We start from the raw sequence: 19507 nt of genomic DNA on the forward strand, positions 1-19507 counted from the left end.
TGCCAAAACTAAAAAAAACTTTTGCAACGGGCATCAATTCGAAACTTCATATTGTAAATCCGTATAATTTTTTTTCTAACTTACAATCTTCTAAAACTCAGAGCCGATTCTCTATTTGAAAAGTCCGTTGTCTTTTTAAAGCTCATATACATATGTTTTCTATTAAAACATATCTTTGTATAGTAGCTATAATTATCTAATATTGTTAAAAGGTCACGATTTGCCATTTATTATGTTTCTTATAAGTTACAGTTTTCTATCTTATGTATCTTTTTCTTTGAATTACGTAGACACCCATCTTTTACTATATAAATACATAAAATATTTCTTAAATATTTACTTCCGTATAAATCTTCTCCAAAGTTTAAAGTTGACCATGAAAAATATTCGTAGCAAAGTAACTTTGGTGAATTTCAATGAAATTAGCGTTTGACACCCCACAAAAAGACATGCAAGATACAAGTAAATGTCTTGGTTAAATTCAGAAACAAAGAGACGTTTTTCTATAATGTGGGAATTATTTGAAGAATGAAATTATAGCGAGCTATCTTAGATATTTTTTTGTACGTACCGATTTCGAAGATAAACAAGAAATCTAATTTCTGTAAATCGGTTTGCGGATAGAGTTTTTTTTTCTCTCTCTCTCTCTCTCTCTCTCTCTCTCTCTTTTTCCTTATTTGGTTAACATGGTCTACTGGAAGGACCAATACTAAGGTTATCTGATCCATGCACCGGTTAAAGTTATATTTAGTTTCGTATGGTTCAGTTCAGTGAAGAGATATCTCAATTGATAGACATGGTTTAAAGTAGAAAATGTATGAGAAAAAGCTGATAATTTCTTCTAAACAAAAAAAAAAGCTGATAAATTGAAAAACACGGTTTAACTAAACATTATTACAATCACACACTTGCAAGAAACTGAATATGACGAACCAGTACATATATTAAATAAGAATTCACATTCAGAAAAAAAAGCCAACACCAACAACAACATAAGCACAAGCTTATGTTCAATAAGGTACCATATATTAAGAAAACATTGATTTATAATCACATAAACCATGCCATTGTCCATCTCCGTTAGTTGTGTACGGAATGTCCAATACCAGGGCTATGTCCAGGTACCGTGGGCCTAAAGGTATCAACCCCGTGGCTCGGTGGCGGCTGAAGTGGCTCAGCCGGTAGTAATAGCGGCACAGAGCCATCAGCGCTGATTTCCTCAGCCGTCCCCATGGTGGACGTGGTGAGTGTTCGGCCTTCAACGGAACCGAGCTCTTGTTTAATAGTCAAAAGCAACATAAATGCAAAAAGGTAAACATTAATTCTCGCCATTGATTAAAAACCCGAAACGAGAATTAGAAAAATAAATTTGTTGTTTATAATATATAGTCGAGGCGAGTATGTATTATGTGTCGATGCATGTAACCTCTTGGAACATCAATTTATAGAGATGAAATATAGTACATCACATGGGCGCAACACTTGAGATGTTATTTTAAATATTTTAGTTAAAGAGTCCGTGTGCTTTACAACTATTAGTAAGTACTAAATAATTAAGAATATAATTTATTTATTTTCCTTAATTCATAGCTGCCCTTTCATGATATAAGCTTAGTCGTCCTTCTCTATCCATGGATATTCCGAATAGATCCTATTTGTTGAAGTTTATTTTAATATATCCATTAAGTTATAGATTTTGATTACATAATATGTTTTGTAACTAATCGTTCATAATACAAATGACATATCAAGAATTGAGTCACAATATAAACCAAGAATTTGGTGTTGTTATTCCGGTGATCAGTAAAGTATTTTGAATATCAAGCTTTGCTTTTGAGAAAGTATTTTGAATGCCGATCAAAACTCCAAGCTGAAGAAGCTCGAGTGAAGAAATTCGGCTGAAGCAAGTGCAGCAAAAACTCTCAGTTAGTCCTAACACCTCTTATAAACTCTCTAACATCTCTTAAAGGGATAAACAAAAGAAGACATTATGAAGTCCTTTCGACACCATCAATCATTGTCAAACTAGTGGAAATAAGGAACCGCATCACCTCAATACGAACATGGGAATACAAGGCTTTTATGAAAGTGATGTGCATCAGTTTGCCTGACGGACCAACCAGTCAACAACAAAGATGTTTTCGGATTAACTCGCGCAAGTTTATTATGTTTCTCCGGCTGGTAATAGATTGATCAAGCTGTCTCGACGGGATCCTAAACCTCTGATAGTTATAACTGCAAATTGTTTTGCTTTAGTAGTTCTCAAGTTTCCCGTTTCTAGTTGGCCATGGTTGTGTTTGGAATATTACTCCCTTGGGGAGAGTTTCATCCTTTTTTCAGGGAATCAAGTTTACCTTGCTGCTACTAGAGTTCCATGTGCATTTCTTGGTGAAATGAGTAAGCTATGCTTCGTCGCTTTTGAAGCCTCTCTACATAACGGTCCAATCCAGTTATGCTCTTCTACCTCCTCCTTGATTGAGGATGGCTGTGTTCTCAAGGCTTAGAAGCATCTTGTGCGCTTGCTTAGTATCCATGGCATTCTTATTCTCAGCTCCAACATCAACGTCGATTATAGAGGACTGCTTCATGTTCAGTGTTGGGCTTGTGTGAATACTGTTCCTATCTACCGTACTTTCAGTTTCGATATTGCTTTTGTAGCTATCGTTCTTTTGGCTATCTTGGCTATCTTGGCTATCGTTTCATTTTCATTTGTATTGAACTTTTACTCCATTCTTGGAGATTAAGATAGCAATGAAAGCTTAAGTTCACAAAAAAACAATGAAACAATACGAACTAAACATAAAATTAACGTTTTCTTTGAGATATTTTTTTTTTGTCGAAAACTTACTTTTATTCAATATGGCCTGTTAAAGACAATAACAAAAAATTGATAGGATATATCGTTTCAAAAAAGCCTAAAGAAGCTTTTGAAAAACAGATCTAAACCATTAAAAATATGATCAGTCAAATGTGACTTCACCAGAAATCATTTATGAAATCCATACCGAAATTAGGTTGGATTTTCCCAATACATTGATACCAGAAAAACTTGTTCTGCGTTTTTAACAATCGATTAAGGATATGACTGGTTTTCTCGCTACCACCCGCAAACGCAGCTTTTGCGGTTGGTAGCGGTTGTTGGAGTTTTGCAACAATCGTTCAAACCGCTTCAAACCGTTCCAAACCGTTATGAACCTCAAAAATTCAAAAGCTAGTTCCAGCTAGCGTTTACGGTTGCGGGCGGTTGCGGGAGGATAAAAAAAAATTCTTTTTTTTCCAAAACAATATAAATACAAAAATAAAAATATTCAATAAAAAATTAAATTAAAATTATAAAAAGGGAAATTAGGGGACGTGACCATAGCACAAAAAAAAACTAAGTACATAACTATTATAAGGCATATGCTATGATATACCATATATTTTCTACAATATATATAAAATTACCCTCACCTTTTACCAACTAACACACGCGCTTTTCTTTTTATTTTTTTGTTCCTTTTCATCACACAAAAGTGACGACGTTAAATTTCCCGACGAACTTTACAATCAAAATAAACTAATCAAAGTAATCTGGTTAGATTGAAGACCATAAGATCCTGATTTAGCACGCTGTATAATCACCAGACACAACAACTGATTATCATATTATTTTTCTCTATATATTTAATTGGCTTTAGAATTTTGTTAATTTTGATACATGTAGATTAAGAAACAGAGAATGCGCAGAACTATTAGAGAAGATAAACAGTACACACTGCGTTGTACTATTCTATTTGATAAACATAGAATAGAAATGATTTCTTAGTATTTTCTCCTTCTTCTCCTCTCCTTCATTAGTATTAAATGAATGTTCTAAGTTAATGGAGATTCACATACATGTTTGTATTGACAGTTTATATTGCTTTCATGCAATATTTGAATTAAAATTACATTATAGTATACTAATCTATTCAGCAAAATAGTATAGTTTCCTCCGATGTCGCTTTCACTCTTACACTTCCTCCTACTTTTTCTCTGCTCCCCTCCCTTCCCCTGTCTCTCTCTCCATTCCTCTTTCCTTTCCTCTATACTTCTATCTTTCCTCCTTCCTCCTCCTTCCCTCTCCATTTTCCTCTTTTTCCCATTTATCAATATGGTAACTATCATCAATTGCCATACTATTCTAAATAAAATATAGTATATTTTAGACCTTCAAGGTTAGGGTTTAGGTAGTTCCGTTATGGGCGATGGTTTGGTTTTACAATTTGGGTTTAGGGTTTGGGTTAAGGGTTTACGTTTTGGGTTTAGGGTTTAGAGTTTGAGTTTAGGGGGGTTTAGGGTTTGAGTTTAGGGTTTAGACCTTCAAGGTTAGGGTTTAGGTAGCTCCGTTATGGACGATGGTTTGGTTTTACAATTTGGGTTTAAGGTTTGGGTTAAGGGTTTACGGTTTGGGTTTAGGGTTTAGAGTTTAGGGGGGTTAGGGTTTAGGTAGCTCCGTTTGGGTTTATGGTTTAGGTTAAGAATTTGTGTTTAGGGTTTAGGTTTATGGTTTAGAGTTTTGGTTTAGGGTTTAGGTAGCTCTGCTATGGTTTACGGTTTGGGTTAAGATTTTGGATTTAGAGTTTGGGTTTAGGGTATACGGTTTGGGTTTAAGAGTTTACCATTTGGGTTTAGAGTTTAGAGTTTGAGTTTAGGGTTTAGTGTTTAGAGTTATGGTTTAGATAGCAGGTTTAGGGTTTATTTGGTTGTGTTTCATTATGTTAACTAACATCAATTGCCATGTTATTCTAAATGAAATATATTATTGTTAGAGTGAAATTTTTCGTGTAACTATACTAAATAGTATGTAGTATAGTATGATAATTTTATCTTCTGCATTTCAACATCAAGCGCACGCGCCTGGAGGGAGATTTTAGTCATGTTTTGCGTAAATTGTCACATCCATCTTGAGTTACTATATAATGGGTATATTCTTCATTCTTTTGCCTCTTATGAATATTCAGCAAATTCTCCCTTATAAAAATGCTAAAATATATCTATTATATTTTAATTAATATTATAAAACTTTAAAATAAAAATATTTTCTATAATTTTTAAAAAATTTAAAGTATAACTTTCTAAATAGAACTTTAATATTTATTATAACTAGGGTTGGCCCGCCCTACGGGCGGGATATTAGTTAATTTGATATTCACTAAATACTCGAGTTGAAATTTGTTTTAAGATTCAAGAATTTGGTTATCTGTTATGTCTTATTTATTAGTATGCGGTGGTATAGTTGTTTTTCGATTATTCTTGCTTTGGTATTGTATCAAATTAACTAATTGTCCAACTCATAATTATAGATGTACAAATGTGGATTTGTGATAAAGTTTGATAAAAATACTGTTTTATTTTTATTTTTATTCATAGCGGAGTGTGCATGTGTGAGAAAGAGACCTATAACAACTTTTATGTTTTTGTGTATGGATTTTAAATATATATTATTTTGTATAATGCATACTTGCTCTACAACATTTGCTTGTAGACTAAAAAAAATATTTTCTATATTAATATTTAGTCTAGAATATAACATGCACATATGTATTGACTATATATAAAAGTTGGGTGTTATTTTAAAATGACATATGTATAGAGATTTTTCAACCATTACTTCACTGACACAAAACATTTATAACTGTAAATACCTTCTTTTAAAAGCAAAACTAATAAAAGCGTGTACAACAAATGTATTTTGATATATATTATATGCATCAAGTTATAAAGGTTAGAAACATTGCAAAACTGTTTGGAGTAAAGTTTTAAACTTCACGATCTTCATCTTGACGTCAGTTCAGTGTCGGCTCTGGCCACAAGCAGAAGAAGCATGGGCTTCCATCTGACACGATAATAAGTATTTTCGCGGCCACATATTTATAAAAAGTGACTTTAGCCTAGTGGTTCTAAGAGAAATTACCAGTGCTAGAGGTGCTGGGTTCAATTACCCTTAACTGCATTCATTTATTTTGGTCATAAATATAAAATGGGACACGTGTCACTCCCAGAACGCACGATTTGATGACGTGGCTTTACGGGAGAGAGGCGAACATTTCTTTATATATATAGATATTATTATTTTTGATATTTTTATAATTGTATAAAATGTAAATATTGTTAATTTATTATTTAACCGCTGCTGCATTTGGTAGTTAATCAGTCATAAGTATCCCGCAAACTCACCAATTTCTAACCGCAGAACCAGTCGTACAAATCTCTTAAAACCGCTGGAAACCGTAACCACCGCTCCCGCAACCGCAACCGCTGCGATTGAACCAATCATACCCTAAAAATTCTCCAAATAAAAATAGATTTTTTTTTCTTTGGTTAGATATGTTCCAGAAAATGTCTCTTCAAAAAGGTTTGCTCTAAAACCCGTCGAACAACATGTGATAACTATTACAACGAAGATCAAAGCAAACTGAATATATCTTCAATTATAAAAACCAGAGGAAAAAAAATATCCCCAAAAACTTTGAAAAAAAACAATCAAAATAAAATTATAATACTCGAAAGCAAAAAAAAAAACATTATTAGAGGAGAAGAAATTGTTAAAAGAGAAAAAGAAGAAGAAACCTAAATAAAATCATAATACTACTTTTACCAAAAAAAAAAAAAAATCATAATACTAGAAAGAAAAAAAAAATATAATGAGAATAAAATCATAATACTTTTCTATGAGATTGATATACTAAAAAGAAAAGAAAAATATACTTCTTCTGTTTCCTCTGAAAAAAAGAACTTTTTAGAGTATTCATGTATATTAAAAATATAATGAATGCTTACAATTAAATTTCGTGTTTATTTTAAAATATATTTTCTAATAACCACCAACCAATAGTATTTAATTAATTTAAAAATTTCAATTAATGTTATACAACTTATCATTAATTACTAAAGTTATCTTAAATTCTAGAAAATCTGTTTTTGTAAAACAAAAATATATTTAAAAAATATATTTTTTCGAGAACAGAGTGGTTGTTTAATTAGTGTCGTCAGCTCACTTTTAAAGTTTTATCAAACATGCATGTAAATGCCTAAAATGACCCCCAAATATATTAAACATTATTAAGAACTGAAAAATCTCAATTTTCTTAAAACTAAATTCAATTCTTTCCATCACATTTTATATTTTAAAAATCTAGAAAAAAAATTCTTTCGAGAACGGACTCAATTAGTGTCGTCAGCTCACTTTGAAAGTTTTATCAAACATGCATGTAAATGTGTAAAATAACCCCAAATTTAGTAAACATTATTAAGAACAAAAGACCCCAATTTTTAAAAACTAATTACAATTATCTCCATCAAATTTTATATTTTCATTTTGATGGTACATGTAATGGCAAATATGTGATTTAGCGACAGATGGGAGGGTTTTTAAAAGTAGTTACACCACAATTATTACGCTACCTTGTTCCCGTCCCGTTAAGTCACCGTCGAAAACCGACACGTGTCGCTCAATCTACTCAGCAGCATGCGATCCAAATAACGGCGCCTTCAGTTACCCGTCAAAGGCTTTGAATGTAACACAGGACAAATGCAGAATAAATGCAGGACATTTTAAATGCAGATTGGACTGCAACTTTTTTACCATTCAACACATTTTTTGCAGATCAAAAATAAATGATTAAAAAATAAAAAATCTGCATGCAGATCTAAATTACACATAAATGTTTTGATCTGCAACTAAGGCAGAAAAAGAAGCTGTATACTTACAGATCAATAATATAAATTTATTTATATTGGCTATTAATTATTAATAGATAGTCTACTATGCTAATTCATGTTATTCACTTTGAAACTAAATAACTAAATCTTTAAAACAAAATTTAATAATTTCGTTTTATAAATAATTTATTTTATATTCAACATATTTTTATATATTATGTTTGCAATAACTAGATATATATATATTATTTTGTATTATCTATTTTCTTTGCTTTACTAAAATCATTTATAATATTTACATTGATAGAAAACATATATATTATAGTATATTTTATTTTTATTCTTGTTATGAGTACTATATTAAAATAATTAATATTTTTTTATGAATTTTTATTTTCTAATATTTTGTAAAACTTATTCTAATGAATATATCTATGATGTTTGGTAATTTAAATTTCATTATTTATAAATAAGAATTTGTATATTTGGTTTATATATTTAATTTTAATTATTATTTTCTAACATTTAATAAAATATGATAATTTAGTAAGTTTATTTGATAAATAAAGATACAACTGTTTTGAATAGTGTTTGAAAACCAGACTGGACTGCCCGGTCAAACCGTAACTCATCCATCTTCATGTTTCAGGTTGCTCTAAAAATCAGATTTGAATTAAACCTTCAAATCTCATAAAAACCGGTAAAACTTGTAATTTGGACTATAAAAATAATTAAATGGAAAAGGAATACTCTTTGTCATTTTAATGAATTTTATATAATTTTTAAGTTTCAATATATTTATTAGAATTATATTTTTTTGTTTATGATTTTTTTTGTTATAATTGTGTTTAACTTTTATATAATATTTAAACTTTCTTTGCATTTATTAAATTAATAATAAATAATTGATAAGAATTTGTATTTTTGTTTTAGATATTTAATTTACAAAATTATTTTTAATATTTGGTTAAATACACTAATTCGATAAATTAGCTTAACTAGTTAGATCTGTATTTGTTTTGCATGATCTGCATTTGTTCTGCATAATATGTTTGATCTGCATTTGTTCTGCTTGATCTCCGTTTTGGATTTAATCTGCATTTTCTTGATCTGCATGTCATTCGAAGCCAAAGATTCCCCGTCACTGTAACGGGACCACAGAAACAACGCCATCTCTCTATCACGACACAAACTCAAAAACTCAATCCTGACCGTTAAAGCAAAACTCCATCTTCTTCTTGCTTCTGTCTTTCGTCTTCCTCGTCCTCTTCTTCAGCTCTTATCATCTCTCTCTCTCTCTCGAATACTTTAACGTCACGGACACGCAATGGTGAGAAAATGCAGAAAAGCTAAAGGGACGGTGGGAGCTTCGTCTACGTATATGCAGCTTCGCAGCCGGAGAATCGTTTACAGATCGGAAAAAGCTAGCTCGTCGTCGTCGTCTTGTTGCGCGAGTAACAACAATGGAGTTATAGATCTTGAGGTGATTCAATACTAGTACTATTAAATACGGATTCTAGAATCTTGTAACTGTAGAAAATATAATCATTAATGTTTTTTTTATTAAATTTAATATTTTTGAAAATTTATGAGGATTTTCATTTACTGCTCTCTAGCTAGATCTTCGGTTTCATTTTTCTTTTCGAAAATTTGAATTTTTGTTATTGTTGTTGTTACAGGAGGAAAGAGATGGTGAGACTGAAACGTCGTCGTGTCGACGGTGAGTAAATGTTTTTAAAATCATTTGAAATTTGAAGGTTTATGAATTTTCCCGGTTCTTGTTTCATTATAATAATTCACTCTCTCTTCTAATTATTTTCTTTCAGGAGTAGTAAGAGGAAGCTATTTGAAAACCTTAGAGAGAAAGAATCTATGGAGAATTCACAGCAAATCGTAGCTGGTTTTGATTCCGCCGTGAAAGAATCATCGGATTGTTGTTGCAGCCTGAGAGCATCTTTGTCAACGACGGAGGAGAAGGGGAAATCAGCGACGGAGCAACCACCAACGGCAGTGGAGATTGAAGAGTTTTTCGTGGAAGCTGAGAAACAGCTCCATGATAATTTCAAGAAGAAGTAAGTTTGCAATTTTTCAACTTTGTTTTTTTTAATGTCAATTTTATTTATAATTTAGGAGAATGTTAAATGTTTATCAAAAAACAAAGTTGAGTGAGAGTTTCTTGTCTTTAACTACAACTTAAGTGAGTTTGTATTTTTGTTTGGTCATTATAGGTATAACTTTGATTTCGAGGAGGAGAAGCCATTAGAAGGACGCTACGAGTGGGTTAAATTATCAGAGTAATGAAGAAAATGATGATGGTGATGAAGCATACGCTTATTTAACTTTTAGTATCTAATTTTCAGAGAATAATTCCAATTTATTTATTTCTAGAATAGAAGCTTTTGTGAGGAAAGATTTGTGGCAGAATGTTTGAAAGTACGAATCTGCACAGAAATAAAGGCTTTTTGGGGTTTCAGAACAGATTTTGTTTTCTGCAAAAGTGAAAAAAAGATAAAACCCAGAAAAGCTGTGTCTTTTTGCTTAACTCTTTCTCCTCTTCTTCTTCTCTCATGTTGTACAGTTTTGTTTTGTTTTGTGGACTATATATTTCTATATTCACACTCATTTTTTTGTCCTCTCATTATAATGATTTTCCGAAAATTACCTAAGCGTTTTGGTCTTTCAGTGCGTTTTAAACATCCCAAACGCTTTTCTGAAATTCTAAATATTCTTATCAATGGAATCTACATCAAAGCTCAACTAGTTAAGTACTAATAAGTAATAACTAATCAGGTTCTAAATTTTTAATGAAAACAAAATATGATTCTATCTTTGTTTAGCCACAACTTAATTTTTGATAACAAAAAATCAAAACCAACAAGTTTACTTCTAACCCTAAACTAACGTTTACAGCTTGCTTAGTTTTGACTTTTTTTTGCTTTAGAGTGAATTACTATTTACTGATGCCAAGATAATATATTGAAATTGATTGACACTTAAAATAATTCTAGTCCGCTAGTCGACATTTTAATTACCCTTTTATGCACCAACCCGTACCAACCATACCAACTGTTCTACCAATCAGAATATCAAATAGTATGACGATAGACTGATTGTCTTAAACAATTACTCTAACATCTATAGATTAATAGCAAACCATCAGCATTCCGTCACAAGGCACTTTCGTTGAAAGAAAAATGCATTGCAAGTATAACAAATCTACTACGCATACGTCATCCTCATCCGTCTCGATAGTCGATATAAGTGTTCCTTTACCAGGTTTCATGCAAATTATAAAAATAAAAAAAATTGTTTATACTCATACAAATACATGCGACTCCTTGAACTTTTGTTAAATTTCACTTTTTATGACTCTAAAAGTACAGAAACTTAGATATGTCCATATAAAATTTGACTTTAAATCCTTAAGAAGATATTTTATGTAACAAAAAATCAGTATATATCAACATTTATTTTGAAACCAGAAGAATTATTAGGATATAGTGGGTCCAGTAATTTTTATTTTCCAAAATACATATATTGTTGTTTAAATCACATTATTACAAATGATGCAAAAAATGATTTTGGACTAGTTTCCGGTGACTTAAAAACAAAGCTTTTCTCATGGACCATTTGTTTGTTTTTTCTAAACTCGACGTTGTAGTTTTCTTCTTAAAAAAATAAGCCCCACATTTTTTAAACTCTTTGTTTCTTATCTTGACAAATTTACTTTTAACCCAATAAAAACTCTTTCCAGGATGGAGCTACCCATAACTAGTCAGGGGAAGAGCTACAACGGTTCAGAGACGCACACATAAGATACGTATAATATAAATCTATAAACGAAAAATAGATGATAGAAAATGTTCATAGGTTACATAAATATGTAGTGTAGCCACAGGTTGGTGGGGTTCACTGATAGGCAGGCCAGTTGCCCTGCCCTCTAATCCACTCCACTACTATCTGTACAAAACGAAATATGAGTTCGTTCATGTTGGCTAGGTTTGGCCATTCCAGTTTTCTTAGTAATTAATGTAAGTTTAAAAAAGCAACAAAATAAAATAGCGCTGAAGATTTATTAAGGGATAATGAATATAAGCAAACATATCTTATCATATTAGCAAGCAAACACTTTTTGCGATATTAGAACTTATATTAAACAAATTTTTTGCAATACTTGTTCAATCATGGTTACACTAACACCATAGCAATCGCTACTGAACGATGTTAAGTTATATAAATTTATGGTTTTATGTCGTCTGATACGTCAACGTCTAACTACTCAAGATGAACCCAAGAACACTTATCAAGAGATTCTCATTTTTCTTTAATAAAATCATTTTTCAGTGTCTTATCGATTCTTTGTCGATTTCTTGGCCATTTTATAATGTTTTCGTATTCTCGAAATCTTAATCCAAAGATCTTTAAGAAATTTATGAATATAGACAACTTTCATATTAATAAGTATATGTTTATTTTTTGAAATTGCAGTTATTCATTTTTTTAAGGCATAAGTTTGTTTTCCAATTTTACCTTATCTTTTTCTTTCTAAGACATAAATTTACTGCTTAAGTTTATCTTATTCTAACTCAGCATTTTGCATCCACATGGTTTGTTTGCTCTGCATGCCTTATGTATTAACAACAAATGACTTCATCAAGACATATATATAAAATTTTCGACTTGCATCTTCGATTAAAGCTTATAATTTTGATATATATATATATATATATATATATTTGATTTGATTTGTAAGGTTCGGTATATATAATTTGCATGTGAGCTGTTACAGAAAAAAATTAACTACAATATAGTAGTTAACTTAACTATGATTCTATTGCATAATAAAAGGTCTTTTTGGTGTTGTTCATTTTAACGCTTTGTGACTTGTATTGCCCTTAAACGAATAGATTCTTCCAAAGCAGTGTTTCCCAAAGTAAACAGAGAAGAAAAGAAAGAAGAAAAAGATAACAAATTGGAAGTTAAGAGATCCCATCAAACAAAAACCATATTTGTACGGTGCAAGCTAAGGTTAATCACACCAAATGCAATTTCATCAGATGTCAAATAGATTAACTTTCTATCAGAGTTTGAGTTTGCTCTATTGATATTCTATTTTAGAGTAGAAAATAGAGTGATGAACAAAAAAAATAAATTATTCTATATTTGGAATAAACTTATTTTTCACTGTATTATAAAGTGAGAAATAGAATACCATTTTAAAGCATTTTGTTCTAAACTTTATTTTAGACTGAAAAATAGAATGGAATTGGAGACGTCATACCTATAAGTGTCTATAATGACCACACAGAGAATTATCAAACAAGCTACTAGCTAAAACAATAAAAGAAAATTGTTTATTAAATTCAAAAAACAGAAAAAAAAACAAACAAGCCAGAAACAATTATCCTTTTTTTTTGTGTTAACCAAAGGATAAAGCGGTAGATATTGGAAATTTTCAGAGATCTGTTTTAACTTTTTAGTATTATTATACCGGCTTATCGTTGGTATGTTTCAGTTTATTTGATTTTGTTAATATATATTCCACCGATTAAACATGATATTTTAATCACCAACCACTGAAATATGTTGAAATTCGTTTCAACTATCAATATGAATCAAATCCAAAATAAAGGTCAAATGAGCGCAAAAAGTTTCTTTCCTCTTCAAGAAGATGAAACTTATTACGACAAAAATACATGAAATCAATCAAATGTTTGTAAAACAAAACAAAAAACTAAGTGAAAAAAACTCTTATTGCACGTTCTAATGATGTGGTATATGATATATACATTACTCCAACCAAAACAATGATTATCTTCTTCTCTTTTGGTTCACTGCAATTCTCTTCTTCTTGGTCGTCACTGTAATTCACCAACAGGTGCCTCGTTGAGCCATAGGAAGTGAATGAAATCGTACAGCTTCGCGCTGACACTAACCTGCAACCATGGGAAAAAATATACAAATTTTTTCTTCATAAAACCAGAACATGAGTTTTTAAACCTTTTTTTAAGAGAGATTATAAACCTTGTAAGGAGTAGGGTTTAATCTTCTCATATGATCAGGTCGCATGTTTTCAAGCTGTTTGATGCAACGGTCTCGTATCTCTTTCAGTGGTGGTAATTCTTCTCTTGCTTCATCTTCACCATACAGACAAAGAGAGATTAAAAGCTGAATTAGTTACAACATCATGGCTTTACAGTAAAGTAAAATGTTTTTACCAGCACTTCCACGCCAGTAACATTTGAGGAGCTCTTCAACACGTTGTGGCACTACATATGCTCTTTTGGATTCATTAAAAGGATGACGACACAGTAAACGCTCACCAACCTTTATAATCCATTAAAAAAAGAATAATAATCATGTAAAAATTAAATAAGGTAAAAATGTTAATATCTATTTTTTTTTACCTTTGGAGGTGGCTCATTCTCTCCAGTCATTATATCCACTAGTGGGTAACCTTCTTTTCCGTACAATCTGTAACTTCGCTTTTTACATGGTATTGATACCTAAGCAGATCATAATGATAATTATATTAAGTGCAATGTTACATTAAATGATAGAAGCACAAGAGAGAGAGAGAGAGTTTATAACCTTTGTAACATCTTCAGAAAGTTTGATCCGAGGCTGATTGTTTATCTCGACAAGTTTGAAAACGCAGCCTAAGGCTGCTTGTGCATAGCAAGTGACTAAGTAAGTCCCAATACCAAAAGCATCCACCTCATGTCCCTACCGAGATCAAAAGAAACACATTTGGTTACATCAATCTGATGGGTCAATTGAGAATGAGGTTAGTTTAGGGAATCACCTGTTTGTTTAAAGCGTCGATCGTCTCTTCATTTAGATCATTACTAGCGGTGACGATCATCTTCCCAAAACCAGGCACTTTAAGTTCTCTCTCTACTGCGCAGAAGAAATTTCTGGCCTCTGTAGATAGATATGCCAAGTCACCTGAGTCCAGTCTAATACCTAATGCTTTGTATCTGCACATCAACAACACCATCTCAGATTCTCGTATGCAACTGAATAAGAAGAAAGATAAAGAGATTCTTACACACCCTAAGTCATTCAGAGCTAAAGCAACTGCGCAGAAGTTAGGGATCCCACTCTTCATCACCTGTAAGAACGTTGGCAACAGTTATTACTTTGTAGCTTTTGCAACGTTAGCACCAACAGCTATTACTCACATCGTATGTGTCTACAAGGGCAAGAAAGGCTTTGGGGAATGCCAGTGCATAGGAGATGAAAGCTGCTAGCTCGCTTTGATTTGTCTCAGAGAAAAAGCCACTTAGAGAAGGTGAATACTATCATCATCCACAAGTAACCAAAAAATGAGATTAAATTTTTTATAAATATGTAGCAGGAGTAGAACAATGATCCTGTGACAAACCTGAATCTTTGTTAACCATGTCTGAACTAGACTAATAAAGTCATCACATGTGGTTTCCCCATCAGCACTTTGAAGCACTTTGTCAACAATCTCATCAGTGCTCTGTAAACCAAAGTTCGAGTAACTATATTAAAACTGCTAGTGATATTGACAGAACATAAGATAAAAAATGTATATCAGATTCAAAACCTTTCCTTGTAATTTAACAGATTAACAAGAACCACTTATTTTCAAGAAACTTCATGTTATTTCTTCTCTATTGCTAAATTTGTATAAAATATATTTATTAATTTTTTTGCTGGAAGTGGACTGACCATGAATGAGCTAACAAAAGCATGGGAATGTGTGCCACGGAGAGGTATCCCAAAAAGTTTTCCAGCTGCTACGTTGCTGCCATTGGCATATACACACAATAACACAAAAGCATATCATATCTACTTTCCCTTTATTTATAAGAACAAACAAGAAAGATCAAAAACACCAATAGCTTACCTTGTAGCATCAAAACCTCCAAGGTAGCAATATTTAGATGCGCTAATTGCACCATCAGGTCCCTAAGATACCAAAAACTAAGAACATGGAAAGATCTCAAAATATATACACAAACAAAGATAGAAACCTGAGCTCTCCGAGCACCAAACTCAAGCAGACTCTTAGACTTGCCGGCAACAAACCGGTGTCTTGCTGCGTTGGTAGCTACCAAAGATGCAAAATTGACAAGATTGAGGAACGGAGTTTCCAACAATTGAACAACCTATGATTTTGATTTTACAAACAACCAAACCATCGTTTATAATCTTATTTAAAAAGAAAGAAAAAAAACGAGACAGAGTTACAGAACATGAGAGAGACTCACACCAACGGGTCCTTCAACTCTCATGAGAGGCACCTTAGGGAAAACAACAGACCCTTCAGGAATCGCATAGACTTCAACGTCAGAGCAATCAAGCCCTTTAAGATAATCACAGAAAGCTTCCTAATTTCAATCAAAACCCACATCGAATCAAATCAGAACTAAATAACAAGAAGAAATCAAATTCGAAAATCAGGATACCTCAGATCCAGGCAAGGAGTCACGAACGTAATCGATCTCTTGGTGGGTCAATTTGAAATTGGCGAGGAACTTGACACACTCTTCTAGCCCAGCGAAGACAGTGTACTCGCCGCCAAACGGGTTCTTACGAAAGTACAGATCGAAGCTGTAAAGGGAACATAAAGATCAGAACTTTAATCACATACCAAGGAAGAGAGGGAGGAGGAGGAGGGTTTGTTTAGATACACGGATCGTTCGTTCTGTTTGCCAGCTTTCCAATAAGCGTAAGCCATGGTGAATTGGTAGAGATCGTTGAGGAGAGGTGTGACCATGGGGTTGGTGGGTCCTTCTATGACCCGACCCGGTTGGTTTCCATTCTCTTTCGGCTCCATTGTTTGTGTCTCCAATTTGTTGTGGTAAGGAAAATAAATGGCTTCGTGTGTTGTTTGGTTACAGTGAGAGTGGTTTGGTGGTGGTCAGAGGAGAAGAAAATTAAAAATGGAGAATTTAAAAAGAGACGAGGACAACCACATAAACAAAACCCACTGTTTCAACTTTGACCTAGTCTTACCCCTTTAATTGTGTTGTGCTTTTGATTTTATTAATTTTTCTTTTTGATAATTAACAAAAAAAAAGAAATCTGTGGAAAATTTGATTTTAACTTGTTTGACCGTCGACCAAAAAAAAAAACTTGTTTGACCAGGTGGGTGGAATAATTGTGTTTTATACAAGTTTGTAATACCGAACGCTAAATTATCATTTAACCAAAGTTTATCACTTTCTAAAATAAATTTTGGAGTAATTTTAATTATTTTTGGATGATTTTGGTATTCCAATGCCTAATCACCGTCCATCAAAACTGAATCAGGGAGCATGCCGAAAGTATTTAGGTAACCGTATTTTTTACTCATTTTTAATCGATGGTGATCGATACTCGAATATAAATAGCAAAATTTATAACCATGAACTTTATACTACTAAGTCATAAATGCCTCGTTAAATAATTTTAATTTTACGACATGTTTGATATTATTTTTAAATTTATTTTAAAAAATAAAATAAAAATTACGAAATTTTAACTTTGTGAGAAAAGGTTAAATTAAATTTTCTAAATAATTTATAAATGTTTTAAAATAATTTATAAAATATTTGTTCAAGTTTATAAATCAATTTTACCTAGTAAATACTAGTCTTAAACAATAACTAGATATTGACACGCGCTTTGAAAGCGCGGGATAACATTTTAGTTAAATTTTCGATTTAAAAATTACTAATTTTTCTGATCTAAATTTTAATATTTGAGTTTAAGATATTTAACTGAGAATACTTTATTTTAACATCTCATAGTGATGGACATTCAAAATTTAGGTTCATGTCAGTTAGGTTAATTCAATTTTCAAGTTATTGGGGTTGGGATGTTAAGACCCATTTATGAATCATAACTTTTCGAATCAGATCGATTCGGGTGATGTTGAGTTCGAGTCGGGTTTTTTATTTTTTCATAAAACCCGAAGCGAACTGAATTAAAAATAGTTTGGGTTTATTTGGGTGTGTTTATTTGGGTCTAAAGCCAAAAATTCCAAAATCACCAAAAAAACCTGAGTTAAACCTAAAAAACAAAAAACCAGATAATTCATGTAATTGGGGTTTTGGATATTTTTTAAATTTATATTATATATAAATTAATACTATTATGTTGATTTTCAGTTTGGTTTTTGCTCTTTGGGTTTAGAAAAGTAGAAACCATTCAGATTATTGTATATTTTTATCCAGTTTTAGTTCTAGTTTTTTTGGTTCGGTTTTAGTTTGTTTTTCAGATATTGGATAATATATCCACGACTACAGTCTCATTAGTTTTCTTATCTACATAATATATATCTTACTAAAACATGATTGAATTTCCTAAGAATACCTTATAATATTACTTTTGTACAATTTAATTTCATCTAAAGGGATATTTGGTCTTTCACTAAATTTTTCTTATTATTTGTAAACTTATTCAATAAAATCATTTATGGCTTAAATATCATATTTAAATTGCTATATTCAAGGGATGTACGTAACAAATTAACGTCATATACTGTGAAAAACATTTTGCAGTATATACACTTTTTCAATAATAATTATTAAACATAATATTTCTTTCTAGTCCAAAATGGTAACATACCCGATATTACATAGTATAGATATCTATATAATCAAACTTAATTTCATTTAAAGCCATTATGGTTTTGTGGCTATAGGTACTTTGGACATCCATTTTTCTTTTTAAAGCAATTTTTTCAAAGAAATTATGTTTTACTTTAAAAAAGTAAAGCTACAGAAAAAAAGTTAGAAACTAAAATATGTTAGCTTTCAAAATTAAATTTTCTACAGCTTTTATTAAGTGTTTTGAAAATAAATCGACAACAAAAAAAATTAAAGCCAAAGGAAAAAAACTCACACAGCCAATTTTTTAAAACAAAAAAAAAAATATTAAGCTACATTAACAACCAATCAACCCCATAAGAGCCGGGTAATTTTATTTATAGGAAATAAAACTTGTAAAATAAGTTTATAATATTCACAAAATCGTAAGAAAAAAATCAACAATTATAGCATCAATACAATTACAACAACAACTCTTTTTACACCCCCTTGATTTTGCTAAGTATTTACAAGAGTACCACTCCTTTTTAATTTTAGATCAAATAATTAGGGAAATTTGTTGTAACTACCAAACAATCTTCCCCTATTTTCCAACTGTGAAATTTTATTTTATTAAACAAAACACTTGTAAATTATAATATTATGTATTTTGAAATAATTGGTATATGATTACATGTATATGTGTGTCAAATATTGTTTTTCAACATGTGTGTCAAATATCTATGTTTGTAAATTATACCATATAGATTTTAGTCTCGTGGTCTAAGAGTGTATTTTTATTTTGGACAATTTAATTCAGAATAATTTAAATACTTGATGGTTTATTATATAAAATCATATTTTTTATTATCGCTGGTTAAGTATGCTATTGCAATATTTTTAATTGTGTATACACTATTACATTTACAAAAAAGTATTATATGAGAATCTATCATCAGAAAAACTTTTAATGTTTATAGAGATAAAAAAAACAAAACTTAGAGACAATAATATAGAAGGAATTGGCGTCAGTGATTTTGAAAACCAATCATTAGTCATCAACAAAGTTGGATTTGCAATAAATATTAGAATTACTCAAATAAGTTACTGACCTTATTGGTCCAGATTATTTACCTCATCAACTCTAAAATTATGGGTCAAACAATGGGTTTTGAAAATTTCTTCGATCATACACTGGTCGGTCAACAACCTTGATTCATAAAAAAAAAGTGAGCTCTTTGAAAGAAAATAAAATGGTGGATAACAACGACAAC

At 31.2% G+C, this 19507-nt stretch overlaps 3 protein-coding genes across 4 annotated transcripts; 1 reads left to right on the top strand and 2 right to left on the bottom strand.

Annotated features, from left to right (window-relative positions):
- Positions 1-827: 827 nt before the first annotated feature.
- Positions 828-1332, bottom strand: BNAA09G41980D (precursor of CEP3). Its single transcript, XM_013804902.3, has one exon. It carries the CDS (start codon positions 1330-1332, stop codon positions 1081-1083), a length of 252 nt encoding a protein of 83 aa, XP_013660356.2. The 3' UTR covers positions 828-1080.
- Positions 1333-8915: 7583 nt separating this feature from the next.
- On the top strand, positions 8916-10308 carry LOC106368644 (cyclin-dependent kinase inhibitor 1-like). Of its 2 annotated transcripts, none has more exons than XM_013808650.3 (4): positions 8916-9169; positions 9366-9406; positions 9513-9758; positions 9915-10308. In XM_013808650.3, exons 1-4 carry the CDS (start codon positions 9014-9016, stop codon positions 9982-9984), a joined length of 513 nt encoding a protein of 170 aa, XP_013664104.2. In that variant the 5' UTR covers positions 8916-9013; the 3' UTR covers positions 9985-10308. The 2 variants fall into 2 exon arrangements, with proteins under 2 accessions (XP_013664104.2, XP_048597448.1); XM_048741491.1 differs by having other exon boundaries at positions 8927-9169; positions 9357-9406.
- A 2960-nt stretch (positions 10309-13268) lies between these two features.
- Positions 13269-16619, bottom strand: LOC106368645 (nicotinate phosphoribosyltransferase 2). Its single transcript, XM_013808651.3, has 15 exons — positions 16353-16619; positions 16128-16272; positions 15930-16049; positions 15693-15827; positions 15566-15627; positions 15388-15463; positions 15074-15175; positions 14871-14987; positions 14742-14800; positions 14492-14666; positions 14278-14412; positions 14094-14192; positions 13905-14013; positions 13711-13823; positions 13269-13622 (listed from the first exon to the last, which is right to left on the bottom strand). The coding sequence occupies exons 1-15, from the start codon at positions 16496-16498 to the stop codon at positions 13545-13547; spliced, it is 1671 nt and encodes a 556-aa protein (XP_013664105.1). The 5' UTR covers positions 16499-16619; the 3' UTR covers positions 13269-13544.
- Between the last annotated feature and the right edge of the window lie 2888 nt (positions 16620-19507).

The sequence above is a fragment of the Brassica napus genome, chromosome A9 (genome assembly GCF_020379485.1).
Source record: "Brassica napus cultivar Da-Ae chromosome A9, Da-Ae, whole genome shotgun sequence".
In the NCBI taxonomy this organism is placed as follows: Eukaryota; Viridiplantae; Streptophyta; class Magnoliopsida; order Brassicales; family Brassicaceae; genus Brassica; species Brassica napus.